General features: G+C 38.4%; 1 protein-coding gene and 1 pseudogene across 1 annotated transcript in view; one reads left to right on the forward strand and one right to left on the reverse strand.

Annotated features, from left to right (window-relative positions):
- Positions 1-5,711: 5,711 nt before the first annotated feature.
- LOC119047379 (cofilin-2-like) lies at positions 5,712-6,999 on the reverse strand (annotated as a pseudogene).
- Positions 7,000-8,063: 1,064 nt separating this feature from the next.
- Positions 8,064-20,458, forward strand: part of TMEM135 (transmembrane protein 135) — a 240,976-nt gene continuing 228,581 nt past the window's right edge. The window contains exon 1 of the mRNA XM_037142832.2: positions 8,064-8,350. Within this exon, the coding sequence (XP_036998727.1) occupies positions 8,210-8,350 (141 nt within the window). The 5' untranslated portion in view covers positions 8,064-8,209. The remainder of the gene's footprint in view (positions 8,351-20,458) is intronic.

Consider the following 20,458-nt stretch of genomic DNA (forward strand, 5'->3'; position numbering starts at 1 on the left):
ATGAAGAAATAGCCAAACTTTCAGATGCACAGTTCAAAACACTGGTGATCGGGATCCTCACAGAACTGGTTGATTTTAGTCACAAATTAGAAAAACATATGAAAGCTAAACTAATTAAAATGAATGGTAATGTACAGGAAACCAATAGTAATGGAAAGGAAACTGGGACTCAAATCAAGGGAGTAGACTGGAAGGAAGGAAAAAAATGACCAAACAGAAAAGAATGAAGAAATAAGAATTCAAAAAAATAAGGAGAGGCTTAGGAACCTCCAGGACATCTTCAAACACTCCAACATCTGAATTATAGGGGTACCAGAAGGGGGAAAGGCACAGTCACGAGTGGAAACCTTATTTGAACAAATAATAAAAAAGAGAACTTCCCCATTCTGGCAAAGGAAATAGACTTCCAGGAAAGCCAGGAAGCTCAGAGAGTCCCAAAGAAGTTGGACCCAAGAAGGAACACACCAAGGCACATCATCATTACATTAGCCAAGATTAAAATGAAGGAGAGAATCCTAGAAGCAGCAAGAGATAAGGGGACTGTCACCTACAAAGGAGTTCCCATGAAACTGTCAGCGGATTTCCCAAAACAGACCTTCCAGGCAAGAAGGGGCTGGAAAGAGGTATTCCAAGTCATGAAATCCAAAGATCTACATCCAAGGTTGCTCTATCCAGCAAAGCTTTCATTTAGAATGGAAGGACAGATAAAGTGCTTCTCACATAAGACCAAATTCAAGGAGTTCATCATCACCAAGTTCTTATTATATGAAATGTTAAAGGGACTTACCTAAGAAAAAGAAGATAAAAAAGATGAACAGTGAAAGGACAGCAAACTCACAGTTATCAACAACCACACCTAAAACAAAAGCAAATTAAGAGGACAGCTAGATCAGGAGTGAACCATAGAAATGAAGATCACATGGAGGATTAGCAACAGGAAAGTGGGAGAAGGAGAAGGAGAAGGGGGGAGAAGGTACAGAAAATAAGTAGCATAGACAGTAGATAGAAAAAGGGGGGAGGGTAAGAATAGTAGGGGAAATACAAAATCTAAAGAACTTGAGACACGTGCTCATGAACTAAAGGGGGGAATGGTGGGGGAAGGGTGTGCAGGGTGGAGGGGAATGGGGAGGGGAATAGAACAAATGTAATGGCATAATCATTAAAAAAATGTTATAAAAAAAAAAACAGAGAAGGAATTCAGTGTTTGGTTGATACCTATCTTCCTGTTAGACTGACAGTAAGTTCCAGGCAGGTAGGGACTGGGTTATGTCCAATGTTATACTCCTGGCACCCAGCTAAGCACTTAGCACACATTAAAATAATTGTTGACCAACTGAACAAACAGAATCTTAGGCAAAGATAACTATATGTACAATAACAAATACAGGGTGGGCAAAAGTAGGTTTACAGCTGTGAGTGTGTGAGAGTTTACTTTTGTGGTGTTATTTATTAATTACATTATTTTCCATATGAGCAACTGTAAATCTACTTTTGCCCCACCCTGTAAATAATACATTGATTTTTCTAGACTATGGTTTATAACATCAGCACCATTAGCTCCTGGTAAGGAAAGACATGTGTTGTAAGATAGCTCACAAGAGCAAGTACCAGAGAAGAAACCAGAAGACTTGAGTTCCAGGCCCAGCCCTGTTATTAACTAGTCACATGGCTTTGAATCATTCATTGGTTAGCCTATATCATCCTCAGTTTTCTCACTTGTAAAATGGCCTTGCAAGAGTTTATTCTTACAATATTATATATGTTAAGAAAAAATAAGTTAAAGAATGTAGCATTGCATCTTTTCCTTCTCTTTCTGAATTCAAAATTAATGCATGTAGCCAAGTTGTAAGACAGCAGATGAAATACATGCTGATCATCTCTCCCTCCCTCACCCAAATTGCAAGCCTATTTAAAAATAGATTAATAAATATTCAAAAATAAGGAAGATACTTTCTTTGGATCAGAAGGTGTGAACAAGTGAGAGAGCAGGGCAGAAAGCTGAGGCTCCCGCCACGTCAAAGCCACCGTTCTTGGTCACATGCTGCCCTGGCCTGGAGCTGGGGTGGGGCTTCTAGTGTTCTCTAATCTAATCAATGAGATGAAGGGCTCCAAAGATTGAAAATGGAAGAAAAGCTAAGCGTCGTTGAGGTTACAGAGATTTTAGCATCAATCCAATGTGTATGTTTTTAAAAATATTTTGTGCCATGGATCTCTCTGGCAGCTTAGCAACACTATGGGTTTCATCTGCCTTAGTCTGTCTCAGCAGGTGGCTGTAACAAAGTGCCACAGACTGGGTGAAGTACAAACAATAGAAATTCACTTCTCACAGTTCTGGAGGCTCCTAAATTCAACATCAAGGTTCCACCATGGTCACATTCTGGTGGGGGCCCTCTTCCTGGTTCATAGCCACTGCTTTCTTGCTGTGTCTTCACATGGTAGAAAGGACAGATTAAGCTCTCTGAGGCCTCTGTTAAAAGGCCAGCTCCTAATAGCATCCCACAGAACACTGGGATGTCTACATACGAATTCCAGCAGATACAAACATTGGGATCATATAATACCTCAGAATAATACCTCAAATGCATAAAATTAAAATATAGAAGACTATAGAATGCAATTTTTAAAATATTAAGTTTTATGGTATACTACCATATTAACCAATTAAGTAACAAAATCTGACAGTCAGTTAACTATCATTTTTGATATATTTTAAACATTTAATATAATTGCAATATATGAAAATATCTTTGATTTCTATTGACCGACTCTCAGCTTGATTTGGAAAGTATCTGTCTCAAAGAGATTTGTGGGTATGGCCTGGTTAAAAATGGAGTGGTTATAATATAATATATAAGAATTCCCCTAAATTTTGAAGAGAATTATATTGGCAGAAGTACTTACTACCTGCTTGGACCGAAACAGTATAAGCATCTCTCAATACAAAAGTTTTTAGTGTTTATAGGGCAAAATTTTATTTTACACCTTAAAAATGTAATAGAATATTATAAGTAATGAGAAGAGAAGTGTGAAGTTATGTTGCATCCAAAATTGGCAGCAAAATCAGAATTGCATGCAACTATGTTGAAAAGCTTGCCTACTGTCAACAAAGGGAATGTGTGTCTGATTGCTGCTGCAATTAAGAGGTGCCATAACGTCACACTTAGTGTGAGCTGTGCTCTGTCATCGTGCCTGATACGCATTTCTTTAATGACTGCATGTAAAGCTGAACGATTCAGTGTTGTTAAATCCTCTGCAGGAGATTCTTTTCCACTGACATCTTCAAAACCAGAACCTTGCAAGGGCAACAATTTTCAGCTTGGCAGATCTTCAAAGCCTTGAAGTCAGCCACAAATAGTCAGATTACTTTTCTTCATTCACTGTGCATCTTCTTTGGAGAACCTTCCCTGCACCTTGCTGATGAACCCTGAAGCCTTTTTTATGAAAAGAAGCAAAAATGAAGGTCCAAGAGAATATCTAGTGAAGCTACTATGTAACACCACTCTTAAACTTGTTGAGAATCCTTTCCTTAAAAAACAGCCTGTTATGTCTTAAAATACGATGCAAAGCAATTACAAATACAAACTGCTGGTTTTCTGCAAACTGCTCCATTTTGCAATTTTTTTTTTCAATCCTAAAGTACAGATCATCTTTCCTGAGAATTTATCAGTGCCTTTGTGTTCTGGAGTATTTACAGCAGCAAGAGCAAAAATATAGAGAAACCTTTACATTCCTTTGAATCTGAAAGTTTGCCTGAAATTGTCCTTTTGCCATCCAACTTATAAGCACTGTCACCTAGCACCTGTGGCAACAATAAGTATGTTCCTTCTTTCTCAAATATCTTCAAGCTTCAAGTCTCCATTTAACAGTCGATTAAAAGAAATTGCCTGCTTTCAATTGTATTTTTAAAATTTTCTTAGTTACTGGCATTTCCCGTGCTGCATTGTGAACATAAGGTTCATCCTTATGCATGCAAACTTCCTGAGCCATTACATTAAAAAAATAACTGATATCAACTGTATGAATTGTTTGGTGGTGAAAATGGTGTTCTTTAAGTATGACACATCCTAACATGATAGTTTGCAACTTATGTTTGTCGTTTTACTTTATTTTCAACATGTTAGCAGTTTTGGGGGTGATGCGTAACACATTTTATTTTTTTCTATTAAAAAATAGGCTCCCCTTAGCATTTTTGTGCAGAACATCAGATTTTTACATATTGATTATTGAAATGAAGTAGGAAAAACCTGCATTGCTATTCCTGTAATTTCTGAGGACAAGTTTATGTTGTGTTTCTGATTCATATTTTGCACTGAAGAATTTTTCAAAAATAAGTGCAATATCTTTTCCTATCCTACCATTGTATGTTGAGTGTGTTAAGGGGGAAGATAACTTGAACATGAGAGCTGCATTTGGTCCTGAGGAAGTTGCTGGAATTTGAGCAGGACGAGGTAACTGCATGGGACTTCAGGTTGTCTGTCCTTTTGGGAACAGAAGGGCGTATTTATCTGTGGGGAGAAGGATGTGCTCAGATATTTGAGCAGCTAGAGGCACAGAACTGTGGAAAACACTGCTAGTTGCCCCCATTATCTATTCGTTTTATTTTGCTCAGTAATAAAAAGAAAAGTTAGCTGGACTTTTGTCCAACCAATAAAAAAAACTGCATTTCCCAGACTCTCTTGCAACCAAGTGTGGCCATGTGACAAAGCTTGGTTCAATGGGCCATAAGGAGAAGTATTTGCATAGATCTTCTGGGAAGATTTCTTACAGAGAGGAAGTATATCCTCTCTTCCTGTTGTTCTGGTCTTCTGGGCTACCACGTGAGTGTCATTGCTCAAGGAGAAACAGCCAGTTTATAAGCCAGGGCGGAAATCATAGGTAACAGTTAGTAGAGTCTCCTTCAGAAGGATCTTGGGATTCCTTGTGGTTATGGAGCCATTATCTTAGCCTAGGTCAGCTAATATTAACCTAAGAAAAAAAAAGAGATTTTTATCTCCTTATCTCTCTGATTTTGGGCTTTTAATCTAATGAGTATTCCTCTTTTGTTTCCTTTAACCAACTATCTCGTATTACCTAATTGAGTTTGTACTATCTTATATTCTTATTACACCTATTTTACATGATCTTGTTTAGTTTTCTTATTTATTTTCCATATTCCTTCTCTAGAACACTGGTTTTAGGGCATTTAATTAGCTTACCCTTTAAAGTGTTCTAAGCTATTCACAGGGACAATCTCATGCACTGCAGTGCTTGCTGCAGGGGAGGCGCACAACCAGTGGTTTTGGCTAAAACACGACAGGAGGCATTCCTTGGGTTTTATGTCAAGGTGACAGTATTACACAGTCTAATGGCAATTGCTGACAGGCTGCTTAAATGAGTATTTCCTTCACTCATTGTTTTGGAAGGGCCTATTGTGAAAGGGGAAAAAAAATCAAAACAGAAAAAAAGAAAAACTCATAGACAGGGACAACAGTGTGGGGATTGCAGGGAGGTGGAGAGGGGTACAGGGGGGATAAATGGAAGAAGGCTGAGCTGGGTGTTGAACATGCAATACAGTGTACAGATGATGTGTTGTGAAATCGTGCACCTGAAACCTGTGTAATTTTATTAACCGGTGTCACCACAATAAATTCAATAAAAAGGAAAAAGAAAACGAAACCTAATACTATTCCAATGGACTGAAGCTTCTTAACATTCTGATGGCATTTGTCATTTTATAAGGACTTATCTTCAGGTGAGACTACTACATGGCCTCCCTCATTTTTCTACAAGTGATGAACATCCTTAATTTCATCCAAGCCATATACTTGCCACTCATGCTTAATACCTGCTAGGTTTTTTTTTTAATTGGCATCTTTAGAGCTAATAGAAATCACCATGCTTTTTAAAGGTGTACTTTCAGGAGCCCAGAATATAAACACCAGGTCTTCTTTCGTAGACTCTTTTGTTTTGTATGTTGCACTTTACAAAGCAAGTCAGCAGTCATTCAGAGGCAGTAACTTCACAAGAAACATGTAACGATCCTCTACAGTGTCACCTACCAAGATCTACTTTGCTTCCTCTGCAATTATTTGTCTTTTCTCACCTTGATCACCACTTAAACAGTAGAGAACTGCTTTCTTTCTTTTTTTGATCTCCTTTCATGTAAAAGGATTTCATTTCAAATTGTGGACCTTGAGAAAAAAGATGCCTACCAAGAAGGACTCTCAGTGGCTTTATTGGGCTCAAATTGAAAAAAAAAAGAGCTACAGCCATTTATTTCTCCACAGGGGCCTCCCACACAAACCCACACTTCAGGGAGAATCCTGAACTAAGGTGCCTGCCTCCTGCACTGAACTGCCTGCCTGCACTGTGCTCCTGTCATCTGAGCCAGCCTTTACAAAGGAGTTCCTGGAATAGTATTTCAAGCAATAGGACTCAGGCTTTCCCTGTCCAACCACAGCTGCACAGCTATATCCCCATGTGCATCCTCATCAATCACTGAGAGAGGCTCCATTCTGACTCATCAGAGCATTGTCTTTTTGGGCCAATCAAATTGTGAAGATTCGGAGTCCTCATTTACATGAGGACAAATCAATCAGAAACCAGGTTCGTGGACTTCTGTGTACATAAGTCAGCTCCCCTGTGGCACTTTCTCTATCCAAGAAAGACTAAAGACTGTGCTTCCTAACTCCAGCAGACCAGCACAACTCAGAGCAGTGCAGACCAGAGCAGAGCTGTCTAGCAGAAAAGAGGTCTGGTCCCAGGGCTACCTTTCAGCATTGCTGTTCCACAGGCCATGCTTCCTCATAATTGAGCTGTAACACTAGTTTCACAGCTGTGCCGATTCACGGCTGAGCTGTTTGCATCAACGAAGTTTCCTTTTTCACCACATCCCAAATTGGGAATTCCTGTTGGTGTTGAACTGACACTAAAGACCATCAGTTCACAATATTATTAAAAATGACTTCATCACTCATTATTAAAAATGACTTCATCACTCATTGTAACTCCATAATCCATAGTACACTGTCTATGGTTGTAGCGGCAGCCAAGGCTCTGGCTCTGTGGCACTGGGAGGAGGAGGAGGGTTGGGCGGAATCCTTGTTTCTCTTGTCACATCTGAATCTACAGAGCTTAGAAAAGTTTTTGGAAAATAGTATGTGCTCAGCAAATATTTGCGGAATGAATGAATAAAGACTAGATTAGAATGGGGTTCCTCTAAACGTAGTAAGCTCCTGCTTTAAGAAACTATAAAATTTAGAATTCCAAGCAATCTGGGAAGTTATTATAGGTGAGGAAACTGACGTTTAGAGTGGTTATAGGACACAAAGGCCACACAGGTCCCTTCTCATGTCATTTGTTGGCCAGGATCTTTACATGAGGCATGAGTTCAATGCCAGTGCTGCCTCTACTCTGTGTACTATTTGGCTGCTGAGTACGTGTGGTAGATGTTATAGATAGTATTGCTCAGTGTCCCGATGTTTGTATAAGACCTCCACTGCCCTTTCCCCGCACGGGAAGTGTATGAACCTCGAAAATAGATTTTTTTCAAGCCTTTCAGGCCCCATAGAACTTATTAAATCCAGCAATTGAAAGCAGCGAGGTCACAGACCGAGGCAGTCTTAGCTACTCATTACCTGGCACTCTAGGGAAGGGGAGCCGGCCAGGATAGATGTCCAGGCTCTTCCCTGGCAATCATCTTCCTCAACCAGCTCCCAAAGAAAACATTTAATCCTGTTTCTCAGGTGCTGTTAGTTCTACTTGTCCGGGCTTGCAGAGGCCAGTGGCTGTAGAACAATGTGAACCCAGTCACCAACACTGCACATTCACCCAAACATTAGCTCTCCCGCAGACCAACGGGCGGAGTCGCAGGGAGGCAGGCGCGTCCCAGAGTGGCGAATTCACACCCTCCGCTTCCCGCACAGCATCCGACTCAGAGGGACCGCGCGCGGCCTCCGCCAAGGCCGGCTCAGGGAGCGCGCACGCTCCGCCTCTCCCCGCCCCCGGTGCGCGCCCCGCCCCCTCGAGCTGCCATTCGCCGAACGCTCAACTTCCGAGGACTTCGGCCTAGAGTAACCCCGCAAGGGGTGACCTTTCCCCTTCATTCCCCACCTCCAGCGCCCCGCCCCGTGAGCCCGCTGTGGTTGGGCGAGGACGCTGGTCCCTCCTTTCCACCTCCCTCCCCAACTTCGGCTCACCCCTTTGGGTCCCCTCCGCACGATTGCTCGTCATGGCGGCTCTCAGCAAGTCCATCCCTCATAACTGCTACGAGATCGGCCACACTTGGCACCCTTCCTGCGGGGCTTCCTTCGTGCACATCACTGGGGGCGCCCTGGAGGAGTCCCTGAAGATCTATATACCCCTGTACTTGGTGAGACCCGTCAGCCCCTCGCCGGGGGCGAGTTTAGTGTGGAGGATGGGCCGGGGTGCAGTCCTAGTCCGAGAAGCCTGGGGGGCTCAACCTGTGTCTGTATCTCATTTGGAGGGGTCAGAGTGCTTTTTTTTTTCCCCCTTTGGTGGCGGAGGGTGGTGGGATGGGGAGGTTGAAAGGGGCGGATATCCCAGTACCTACCCGGGACAGGAGAAGGGGGAGGGGAATTAGAGGTTGAGCTGTCATCTAAATGCCTGTAGTTGGGAAGAGGATGGGCTCCCAACTCTGGGGTTAAGTTTAGAACACTTAAAATTGTGGTTACAGGGACCTGCGTTATTTTTGCTCTCTTCTGCCTGGAAATGGAGTGGTCAGCGAAATAGCCCGCAATCAATCTTCATACAAATCCCTCTGTACCTCCACCCCCATTTTTTAAAGGGTAGATTTGACAGCAAGTCGTGATTACCCCAGATCTTGTCTCATTTTGGAATGACAGGATTGTGGCTTGAAGGTTTTGCAAGTTTTTTGCAAGTTCACAGAGTAGACACCTGGTTGAGATTTTGCGTGGCGGAATTAAAGGGTGGTTCCAGTCCTTGAGTAGTGAAGGTGATTAGGAGATCTTTGTATCATCTAGATCCTTTATTACACAGCTTTACATGTAGGGTAGTGTAAGTTTAGAGTTTTCATTTTATATTTTTAAAAAAGATTTATTTATTTTTTTGAGAGAGGAAGGGAGGGGTAGAGAGAGTGAAAGTAACATCGATGTGCGCGAGAGGAAACTTCCGTGGGTAGCCTCCTGTGCTCCCCAGCTGGGGACCCACCCGCAACGCAGGCAGGTGCCCTGACCAGGAATCCAACCAGTAATCTCTCCGTTTGGAGGCCAGCACTCACTCCACTGAGCCACACCAGTCAGGGCTAAGTTTGGAGGTTTTAATAGGGACTGTTGGGAAATACGTGTATGTGTCATTGAGAACTGGTAGGAAGTTTGTACTTAAATACTCTCACCAGCATCTCCCGCCTGCCCCCAGTAACCTTGTCCTTGATGTTAAAGATTTATTACTTTGGTTATTGAAGTTCAGTCTCTTATTTTGTTGCCCAGTAGAGCTGATGCCTTAAGAAGGTAGAGATGATATTTTTTGTGTGTTTCATAAAAGTGTCATTCAGTATTCAGTGGATGGTCACTTCTCATTGAGTAATAGTTTGGACTTATACTTTATTATGCCTAGAAGTGTGTCATACCCATAACTGTAGTACTTTCTAACAGTTTATTTATTGTAGAGATAACACAGGAGAAGATGGTAACTTTCTCTGAGATTGCAGAAGCCAGTTTTATTTTATTACATAGAGTGATACTTTTAGTGTGTTAGGAATCCCCTGGGGGATCATGTTAAAATGGGGGTTCTGATTCAGAACATCTGGGTGGGGCCTGAAATTCAGTCCTGACACACTGCTGGGTAATACTGATGCTGCTGGACTAGAAGCCTCACATTGAATAAGCAAGGTTTGAGAGTGGGGGTTGATAATAAACTTATTATTGGAGCTGGGAAGTCCTCCTTTGATCTCCAAAGGCAAAGATGCACATTTATCTGCTTTTCCACATGAATTGAGGCCAGTCTGTAGCTTAGTATTTTTATTCTTAATAGAATATCTACAAGTATTTTTTAGCTCTTGATATGTTCAGTAATACAAAAGGAATTTTTCTGCCCTTACAGGGTTATGATGTAGGTAGGGAGAGAACTTATGCTATGTAATTTCTCCATTGAAACTCCATAGCACTTTTATAAGGCCCCATTCATTCATTCGGCAACTGTTAAGTGCTGGACAGTTATCATATCTACAACCTAGACAATTTATCAGTCTCTTTCATGACAGGGAAGTTCAGAAAAGCAACAGGCACATCTGTACTTCTATTCCAACAGTTGAGGTTGAGGCAGGGGTGTCAGGAAAGGTTTGCCCACAAACCTTTGGTATACCCACAACCACCCACAATCTAGGTATATGCCCTGACCGGGGATCAAACTCAACATTTTGGTATATGGACGGTGCCCCAAGCAACTGAGCAACCCAGCTAGGGCAGAAGTGGGCTTTTAAAATGGATTAGAGACTTGTGCATTTGAAGCTTGACTTCATCAATTACTAGCTCTTTGACTTTTTGCATGTTAACTTTGTCTTTCTTTGTAAGCATTGAGTGAAATAATGCATTGAATATGTATCATATTTTCTGATTCATAATAGATCTTGAATTAGTAGGCATTTTTTGCAGGCAATTATTATACCCATGTTTTAGGGCTGTTGTGAGGACATAAATGGGATAATAGTGTGTAGGAACAACAGCTTTCACATAGTAGGGCCCTAATAAACTGTTGCAGTTATTAAAATAGTGCATTCATTATAATCAATGTCTCTGTCTCCTATTAGAATTGTGTTTGTCTTCAGCACTAGCACAGTGCTTCAGTAAGTCCTTAGTAAGTGTCTGAATGGTTATAGGTATGAATGAATGAACTCATGAATAGCTCAGGAATATGGAGATATTTGTCTGGTCTAAGGTAGCACCAGAGAGAATGGAAGCACAGTTTTAGAGGCATATGACAAGAGGTATTTCACAAAAAGGATGAAAATGACTTAGAGACCGACAGTATTAGGGTCAGTGTGATGATCTGTTTATGCTTCTAGGATTTCTAGTCATTGATGCTGTTGCCATCATTGATAGAAAAGGGGAAGTTTTGAAGGAAAGCTAATTTGGGGGAAAATTTTAATCAGGTGTTTTTTGGACCTTATAAAATGGTTCTTGTATATTTGTTTTTCATTTGAAATATTACTTTATGTTTTGAACTAAACTGATTGCTTTTGTTTCTTTCATATTTCTTCTCTTGTTCAATATATTTGCTGTCATGCTTCTTTTTCATTTGGGTATCTACAGCTGTTCTTAGTGGTCACTTTATAATGCTTAAGCCATGTTGAAATGTAGATGCACTAATCCTTTTAATAGTGAATCTTTGTGTTTTCACAATTTGTAAAGAACCTCAATACTCATCATCAAGTCACTTCATGTATTTTTTAAAAAGAATCCTACATATGTTGTAATATATGCTGACAATTTATGCCTATACCAGAAATGTATTTTAGGAAGTTTTTTGAATGTTAATTATTGCCACACACTTATAATAAGTGGTACCCCTCACCATATACATACATATGAAAATGTTGTTAAAGTGTTTAAATTCTAGACTGTCACTAAAATTAATGAAAGCATGGTGCCCTTCGTAATTTGTGACATGTTTAGAATACATAATTGTCCATTTAGGTGAGGTTCTGTGCTGTTTAAGTTCTTAGGTGTCTTCTCCAAGAAGGAAAACTTGTTCACTTATCTCAGGTTGTTGTAAGACTTTTCCTAATTTTGCTGTTTTTAGATGACTTTCTTCAGGATCACCAGATTAGGGTATGGCATTTACCTTTAGATAACTCCAAAGGAGAACCTTTTGCACTTTTGGGAAGGAATGAATTAAAAACCTGCTTTTTAAATTGACCTTTAAATGTTTGCACCCTTCTTTAAAGTATGAAAATGTTTACTTAAAATTTATTCCCTTTGGACCTTTTAATCTAACAAATTCGTTAGAATATAGAGGGTCAATTAATCATTTCTAGACGCTGAATAAAATTTAAACAAGAGCTGGAATTTTTAGGAATTAAAAGAACAACTTATGGACAGTCTTTAGTTGCTAAGGGCTTGAAGACCGTTGACTGTGAAGAAATCAGTTCAGTGATATGAAATGATTTTAGTTTTTTAATGTTCTCATACAGTTGTATTTTATGGGGAAAATGGTAATTATACAAAATGTCCAGAACTTAACTACACTTACAAGAGGCTGTTCAAATTTCTGCGCTTCAGTATGATTTAGGTGGCAGGATTCTGGATTCTGGAATCAGATTGCCTATGTTAGAATTCTAGCTTACTGGTCACTAGCTGGGTAACCCCAGACAAGTTACCTAACTGTTGTAAGCTTCAATTTCGCTGTTTGTAGTATTAGAGGAATGGTAAATTTTCACTCCAGAGATCCTGGTGAGGATTAAATGAGACATAATATGTAAAGGGCTTCTGGCACATAGTATGGACTGAGTTTTTAAAGGCAGTAGGTTAGCTGATTCTCTAGAGAAAACGAGAACAGCAATGAGACTTTTAAAAGTTTTTGGTAATAGGCAATTTATTTTTTTTAAGAGAGAGAGGAGAGGAGAAGAAAAGTGAGGGAAGGGGAGGCATTATTAAGGAATACCAACTGCTGAGAATATCTGTCTGGATTACTTGACCTTTGGAGTTCATGGAATTTTTAAATATGTGGACTAATCTTCCTGTGGTTTTTGCCTGAAGCCTAGTTTAGGGGGTAGAGTTGGGGGACTCTTTATCTTTCTTTTTAATGACTAAATGATGATATTTATACTGTTTGTTATACCTTTGGAGATGTAACAGTCATTTGGTCTTTTTCTTTTAAACGAGCCATTCAATGATGAGTTTTCCTCCTCATTAAATGACCTTTTGAGTTTGTTACACTTATTTTCATATGTGACTTCTTGTTATTATTAACCCGAGGAATGCTCATTTTTGGAGTAGAGGGAAAAAGAAAGAAGCAGTTACACAGGGAGAGGTCGAGAAGAGAGTGCAGAGGTTTTGAGCAGCAACTATTGGGAGGCATTGTCAACATAACGGGTGGGGAGAGTGTGGACTTGAATCTCTGTCCTGCCACTCATTAACTTTCTAATCTTGAGCAAGGTTCTTAACATATGGGAACCTCAGTGTCCTCATGTATAAAATGGGGTAAAATACCTATCTCATGCCTTTTAAAATATAAATCAGCTCTTGTTATTCTTCTGCTCAGAACCCTCCGTGTCTTTCCATCCCAGTAAAATGTGAAAGTCTTTACTATGTTTCTCAGAGCCTTATGTGATCTGGCTCTTGCTTGCTGGATTGAATTTCATACCATTTTCACTTTTGCTTATTCACTTCCAATAGATATAATCATACTATTTATATATTTTTGTAATCTAAATTTTGTTATTTAGAACGGAGCTCTTGATTTCTGGGAAATATCTTAAGTTGGACAACAAATTATCAAAAGAAGTGAACACTTCTAAGGACTGAATGACTAGAGAAAAAAATCTTGCTTTATATTTGTGCATAAACAATATACATATAAGTAGTCGCTGTTATTGATTGTGAAAGAAAACCGGGACTGAAGGTCTGGAGCATAAACTTATATTCTATAAGTCTATCCGTGTAAGCTTTGCTACTGATAAAATGTGATAAGACTTTTATAATTGATTTGTAATTTGTTCATCAATTTGCCTGTAACACAGGCATTGTGTTAGGTGATAATTGGGACAGGAGAGTTAATTGAAGTGATTGCTTAACAAAGAACTAAATAAAAAGTTTTGGAAAGTCCTTTCAAAATGTGTTGGTACAATTTCCTGCATTACTTATATAGTATAGTGAATGTAAAATATGTTTACACCCCAAGGACTATACTAGTTACATAGTAATTCATAATATTAGTTGATTCTTCGATAATTGAGTCTTTTAAAAATTTATCTATTTATTTAACATATATTTTAATTGCATTTATTTGGATGTCATTGGATAATTAGAAGTCTTAAAATGTTTTATCATAACATAGTATTTGTATTAAAGATTTCTTTGAATCTCTGTAGGTCAAACTTTTAAATTGTCTTTTGATCAATTGCCAATTTTAACTTTCTTTCTACTAATTGATCTCTTCTGAAAGAGTGTTGTGATTTAAGATTTTTTTGTATTTTTTCTTCATGCTTAATATGAGATGAGTCTGTTTCATCTTGGGAAACTAGGAGTATAGTTAATGGCTATTTATTAATTAACCTTATTAGTTATTCAAATTGGTATTGTAAATTGATGCTACAAATCATATATGAGGCTCATAATTATACTTGAGGAGAATCAATAATTGAAGTGAATGAAAACAGATTTAAGTAATTTTGCTTTCAATAGCATTGAAAACATTCAGTAAAATGAATTTATGTGTGAGAAAAAGGCATGAACAGAAGGAAGACTGCTAGATCAAGTGTCATCAGATTAGAACAGGTTCCTTGGTAAGAATGCCGAATTTACAGTGCTTTTCAGCTTATTACCACTTATTTTGTATAGCCTGTTGACTCATTACATGTCAGGTTGCTTTGGTTTCTTGATTCCAACTAGATATTTGGGGTTTGGATTGTGATTAGTCCAGTTTGGGGATTGTTTGGAATGATTCTGTGTCTGTTGGCAGTGACAGAGGGAGCCTTGTTCTGATCGTTCTTGATTTCTAAACCTTGAAGTGAATAGACCTGCATTTCAGAAACTCTCAAGCCCAGCAAGCATTGAATTGATCTGGATCAGACTGAATTTTGGATTGTGCCCACAGCTGTGTTTTGGAGCACATGGAACGTTACTGTAACTGTTCACTCTAAATCTTCATTTCCTCTCATTCTCTCTTTTCTATCCTCATTTCATTCTCTAAAAATTACAGATTGCTTATAATGTGTCAGAACTATGGGGGCAGGGAACCAGATGTATGTGCACGTTATAGTTAAGGGGGAAGATAGACTTAAAAAGTACAGCGTGTTATACTGGAGAGTGGTACCAGCAGACCCATTGTAGTGTGGTGGGTTTGGGAGGCTTTCCCAAAGAAGTGACATAGTGGGTATATGAATATATATCACGTGAATGTTTATTAGGCCATTAGTTCATAGAAAGAGAGGTCATTTGATGGTTTCTTAAATCCAGTACCCTGGCCAAGAATTTGATTTCTTCCCTTTAGACTTTGGGCTCTGCTTGAACTTGAGGCCAATGGTGGTAATTAAACATCTCAGACCACACAAATACTGTGATTAATAGATTCTCTGAAATCGAACCCGTATTCTAATAAAGTCTGTATTTTCAATGAAAATAGTCAGAAAATTTTAGTTAAAAACATTTGAAAAACTGTTTTAACAACCTCTTTTTGTTTTCAGCCTTGAAGGTAAGGTTGTTTTAGAGAAAACTATGAGATCTGAGTAGATAAGTACCTTTATAAAATTTTCTTTTTGTCATGGTTAACTTTGTGGTTTAATTTTTCTTATGGTTTAGTAAGATGGTAAGGGTTGGCCCCATCAAAAAAATGTATTTATCAGATAGTTGGTGGGCTAATTTTCAGACTTTAGTATGAGTGAGTTTTAGCAAATGTGTGAGTACAAGTGCAGTTTAAACCTTTGGAGAATGGCTTGTCTTCTGTTAATGGAATTTTATGTATCAACAAATGATGAGGCAGTTTGGTATCTTTTAGTTAGCATAGTTCCCTGATTCCTGTGATCTCTTCTCTTGCTCAATCGTCTCTACTTCTCTGGCTTGGATTCTTAGTTTGCTTGAGTTCTGTTTTGAGGATTCATTTCAGCACACCCAATGTTCTTATTGGAGAGACTGGAGTATTTATTTGTGTATACCTTTTATTTTTCGTATGAATGAAGTTCTCCATTAAGAAGTGTATTAGAATTTTTCTTCATTAACTAAGGTATTTCATATTAGAGCTCATGATACATAAGTATGCAGTAGATGGCAGGGTATAAAAATGTTTTGATTTAGGGTTGTATTTAATGGTGAATGGTATCAATAAGTTGAAATAACAGTTGCATGTTTTCAAGTCTGTCCCTACATTGTCAAAAATATTAATATTACTTAGTTTAGAACATGGCTACAATATACACAGGGCTCGGTCTGAGTCTTGTTCTTGATCATATTTTGTCTCAATATTATATCTAAAGTATATTTCCAGGTTTATCTTTAAAGCCTAAGTCAACTTCCATATAAATTTGAAAGTGGCCCTTTCAGAGAGTAAGACTTGATTTGATGGTCAGTACTAAAACATTTTTATGATTTTTATTATAGGGAGGCCTTGTAGTAAGTAACTAAAGTAAAGTTTTGAAGATTTGCTTGTATTTACTTGTATGCATTATTAACACAGTTATCCTAGGTTTTTGTTTTTTTTTAATAAGCTGGTTGTACACCATGAGGCAGCATATTGGTAGTGCATTGGATGTAAGTTATAAGATCTGAATTTTTGTTTTGTTCTAAAATTCATAGTATGACCCTCAGTGTCCTCATCTATAAATTGGCGAAAACCCTGAAGAGGCAGTACTTTCTAACTCAGCTTTTGAAGCCAACATTACCCTGATACCAAAATCTGGCAAGGACAGTGCACATACAAACACAAATAAAACTGCAGACCAATATCTTTGATAAAAATAGATGCAAAAATCCTGAACAAAAATACAGCAAGTTGAATACAATACATTAAAATGATAACGTATCATGATCAAGTGGGTTGTATTCCAGGGGTGTAAGGGTGGTTCATCGTACACAACTTGATCAATGTGGTACACCACATGAGCAAAATACAGCATGAAAATTGTATGATCATATTAATAGATGCAGCAAAGCATTTGACAAGTTACAACATCCTTTATGATTAAATCACCCAGTAAAATGGGTATAGGAGGAAAGTACCTCAACACAGTAAAGGGCAGACATGACAAATGCTCATCTGATACATTCAAGGGTGAACACTGAAAATTTTTTTCTCCGAGATCTGGAATAAGACAAGGGTGCCCACTTTCACCACTAGTATTTAACACAGTGCTGGAAGTCCCACCCAGAGTAATCAGGCAAGAGAAAGAAATAAAGGTATCCAGACTGATAATTAAGAAGAAAAATTACCACATTTTGCAGATGACATGATTTTTTATATAGAAAATTCTAAAGACTCCACCAAAAACCCATTAGAAACAATAAGCAAACATAGTAAGTTTGCAGGATGCAAAATGAATGTACAAAAACCTGTTGCATTCCTATATACTGAAAATGAAATTTCAGAAAAAAATGAAAAAAACCCCACCCATTTGTTCCATTTGCAATTGTAACAAAAAGAATAAAATAACTAGGAATAAGCTTAACAATGGAGGGGAAGAACCTATACACTGAAAACTACAAGAATTATTGCGTGAAATTCAAGAAGACACAAAGAAATGGAAAGATATTTTGTGTTCATGGACTTAAAGAATTAACATAGTTAAAAATGATTGTTACCCAAAGCAATATACAGATTTAGTGCAATCCCTATCAAAATCTCAATGATAATTTTCAAAGAAATAGAACAAAAAAATCATCAACTTTGTAGAGAACCACAAAAGACCCCAGATAGCCAAAGCAATGCTGAGAAAGAAGAACAAAGTCAGAGGTATAAAAATTCCCTGACTTCAAGTTATACTACAAAGCTACAATAATCAAAACAGTGTGGTAGAGGCAGGAAAACAGACACGTGGACCAATGAAACAGAATTGAGAGTCCAAAAATAAACCCACATGTACATGGCTAACTAATTTTCAACAAAGGAGGCAAGAACATACAATGAGAAAAGAAATACTCTTCAGTAAACGGTGCTGGGAAAATTGGAAAGCCATATGCAAAAGAAAGAAACTAGACTGCTGTTTGATACCATAAACAAAAATTAAGTCAAGATGGATCAAAGGCCTAAAATATAAGACCTTAAACAATATAAATAGAAGGAAACATAAGTGCTAAACTTATGGACCTTGGTCTGAGAGGATCTTGTGTATTCCGTGGCAAGGATAATAAAAGCAAAAATAAATAAATGGGACTATATCAAACTAAAAAGCTCTTGTGCAGCAAAAGAAACCATCAACAAAACTGAAAGGCAGTCAACCAAATGGGAGAAGATATTTGCAAACAATACCTCTGATAAAGGGCTAATACTCAAACTATGTTAACAATTCATATAACTCAACAATAGAAAAACAAGCAATCCAGTTAAAAAATGAGCATAGGACCTGAACAGGCACTTCTCCCAAGAAGACATATGGATAGATATATGAAAAAATGCTCAATACCACTAGCTATAAGGGAAATGCATATCAAAGCCACAATAAGAAACTACCTCACACTTGCTCTTATCAATAAGACAAGAAATAATAAGAAAAGAAGTAAGTGTTGCGGATGATATGGAGAAGAAGCAATCCTTATACACTGCTGGTGGAAATGTAAATTGGTACAGCCACCTTGGAAAACATTATGGAAATTAAGAATAGGGTTACATATGACCCAGTAATTCCTCTTCTGGATGTCTACTTGAATTACTTGAAAACAGTTATTTTTAAAGATGTATGTACCCCTATTTTCACTGCACCATTATTCATGCTGGCCAAAACATGGAAACAGTTGGATGATTGAATAAAGAAGATGGGGTACATATGTCCAATGGAATACTACTCAACCATAAGAAAAAACGAAATACTACCATTTACAACCGCATGGGTGGATTTTGAGGGTATCATGCTAAATAAGTCAGAGCCATGGCTGGTGTGCCTCAGTGGACTGAGCACTGGCCTGTGAACCAAAGGGTTGCTGGTTGGATTCCCAGTCAGGGCACATGCCTGGGTTGCGAGCCACGTCTACAGTGGGGGCATGCGAGAGGCAACCACACATTGATGTTTCTCTCCCTCCCTTCCCCTTTCTCTAAAAATAGATAAATAGAATCTTAAAAAAATAAGTGAGAGAGAAAAGGAAAAGAACCATATGAATTCACTCGTGTGAGAGACATAAAAAGGAAAGCAACAAATGAACAAACAAATCAAAAAACCTCCTAGACATACAACAGTATGGTGGTTACTGTTGGGAGAACGGGGTGGGGGGAGGTTGAAGAGGTAAAGGAGGTCCAAATATATGGTGACAGAGGAGACATGACTTTGGATGTGAGCACACAATGTATATACAGGTGATGTGCTGTAAAATTGTACACTTGAAACATACAGTGTCATCCCAATAAATTTAATTAAATGAAAAACAAACTACTTCATGACTTGCTGTGGAAATGATATGATTAATGCATATGTAAAAGATTTGAAAACTAAAAAATATGTAAATATTAGTTGGTGCTACTTGGTTTCCTATCCTTTTGTTTTAGATATTTAAATTTGGGTTCTGTAGCTTACACTTTTAACCTTAAAAAAATATTGGAAATGATTTAAATGCAGTGTATTAGTCAGAGTTCTCCAGAGACACACCACCAAAAGGAAGAATGTATGTGTGTGTCTGTGCATCACACACACCGTGTGTGTAGATGGCGATGGGGCCCGGGGAGGCAAGCTTAGCATAAAGAATTGGCTCACGCAGTTATGGAGGGTGAGAAGTCCCAAGGTCTACAGTTGGCAAACTGCAGGCCCAGAAGATTTGATGAGTAGTTCCAGTCCAAATCTGAATGCCTAAGAACCAGGAGAGCCAGCGGTGTATGTTCTAGTTTGAAACTCTTCGGGTTTGAGACCCAAGAGAAGCAGATGTTTCATTCTGAGTCTGAAGGTGCAGAAAGACCAGTGTCTCAGCTTGAGGGCAGGCAGGCAGGAGGGGTTCCCTTTTATTTAGCAGTTTTGTTCACATCTTCAATTCTTTGGACGAGGCCCACCCACATTGTGAAGGGCAATCTGCTTCATTCAATCTACCGAACATTTTGATCTTATCCAGAAACAGCGTCACAGACACACCCATGGTAATGTTTGGCCAAACAAATGTCTGGGTGCCCCATGGCTCAGTGAAGTTTACACATAAAATTAACCACAGCGCACACAGTATAAGTTTATTTGTGACAACAAAGTAATTCTGCCTTCTTTATTATGCCATTTTTAATTAATAAGATCCTAGTTTTTAGAAGGGTTTTGAAATTTGAGAAAGAGTAAAGAAAGTCTTCTTACTAAAGATGAGTATCCTACGTTAGTTCTGTTTATTGAAGTTCTATTTTTATTTTGAATTTGTTGGTACTATAAAAATATGGTTCAGTTTTGGTTCTCATGAGGACCGCTTAACCTCTCTGAGTAATACAGTGCAGCTCCTTCCCGACCACGTAACAGTTAGATTACAGTGAACACTCCTAGTATCTGTAGATCCATTATGAGAGAAGGTGGGAAAAGGACATGAAGTATAATTGAATCCTTTATAGTTATTTTAATTGCCATTTATTTTTCAAACATCTTGTTTTACACAAAAATCTTTTTAAACATTTAAAACAA

Source organism: Artibeus jamaicensis, unplaced genomic scaffold (genome assembly GCF_021234435.1).
Source record: "Artibeus jamaicensis isolate MK-2021 breed Jamaican fruit bat unplaced genomic scaffold, CSHL_Jam_final contig_64, whole genome shotgun sequence".
Lineage (NCBI taxonomy): Eukaryota > Metazoa > Chordata > Mammalia > Chiroptera > Phyllostomidae > Artibeus > Artibeus jamaicensis.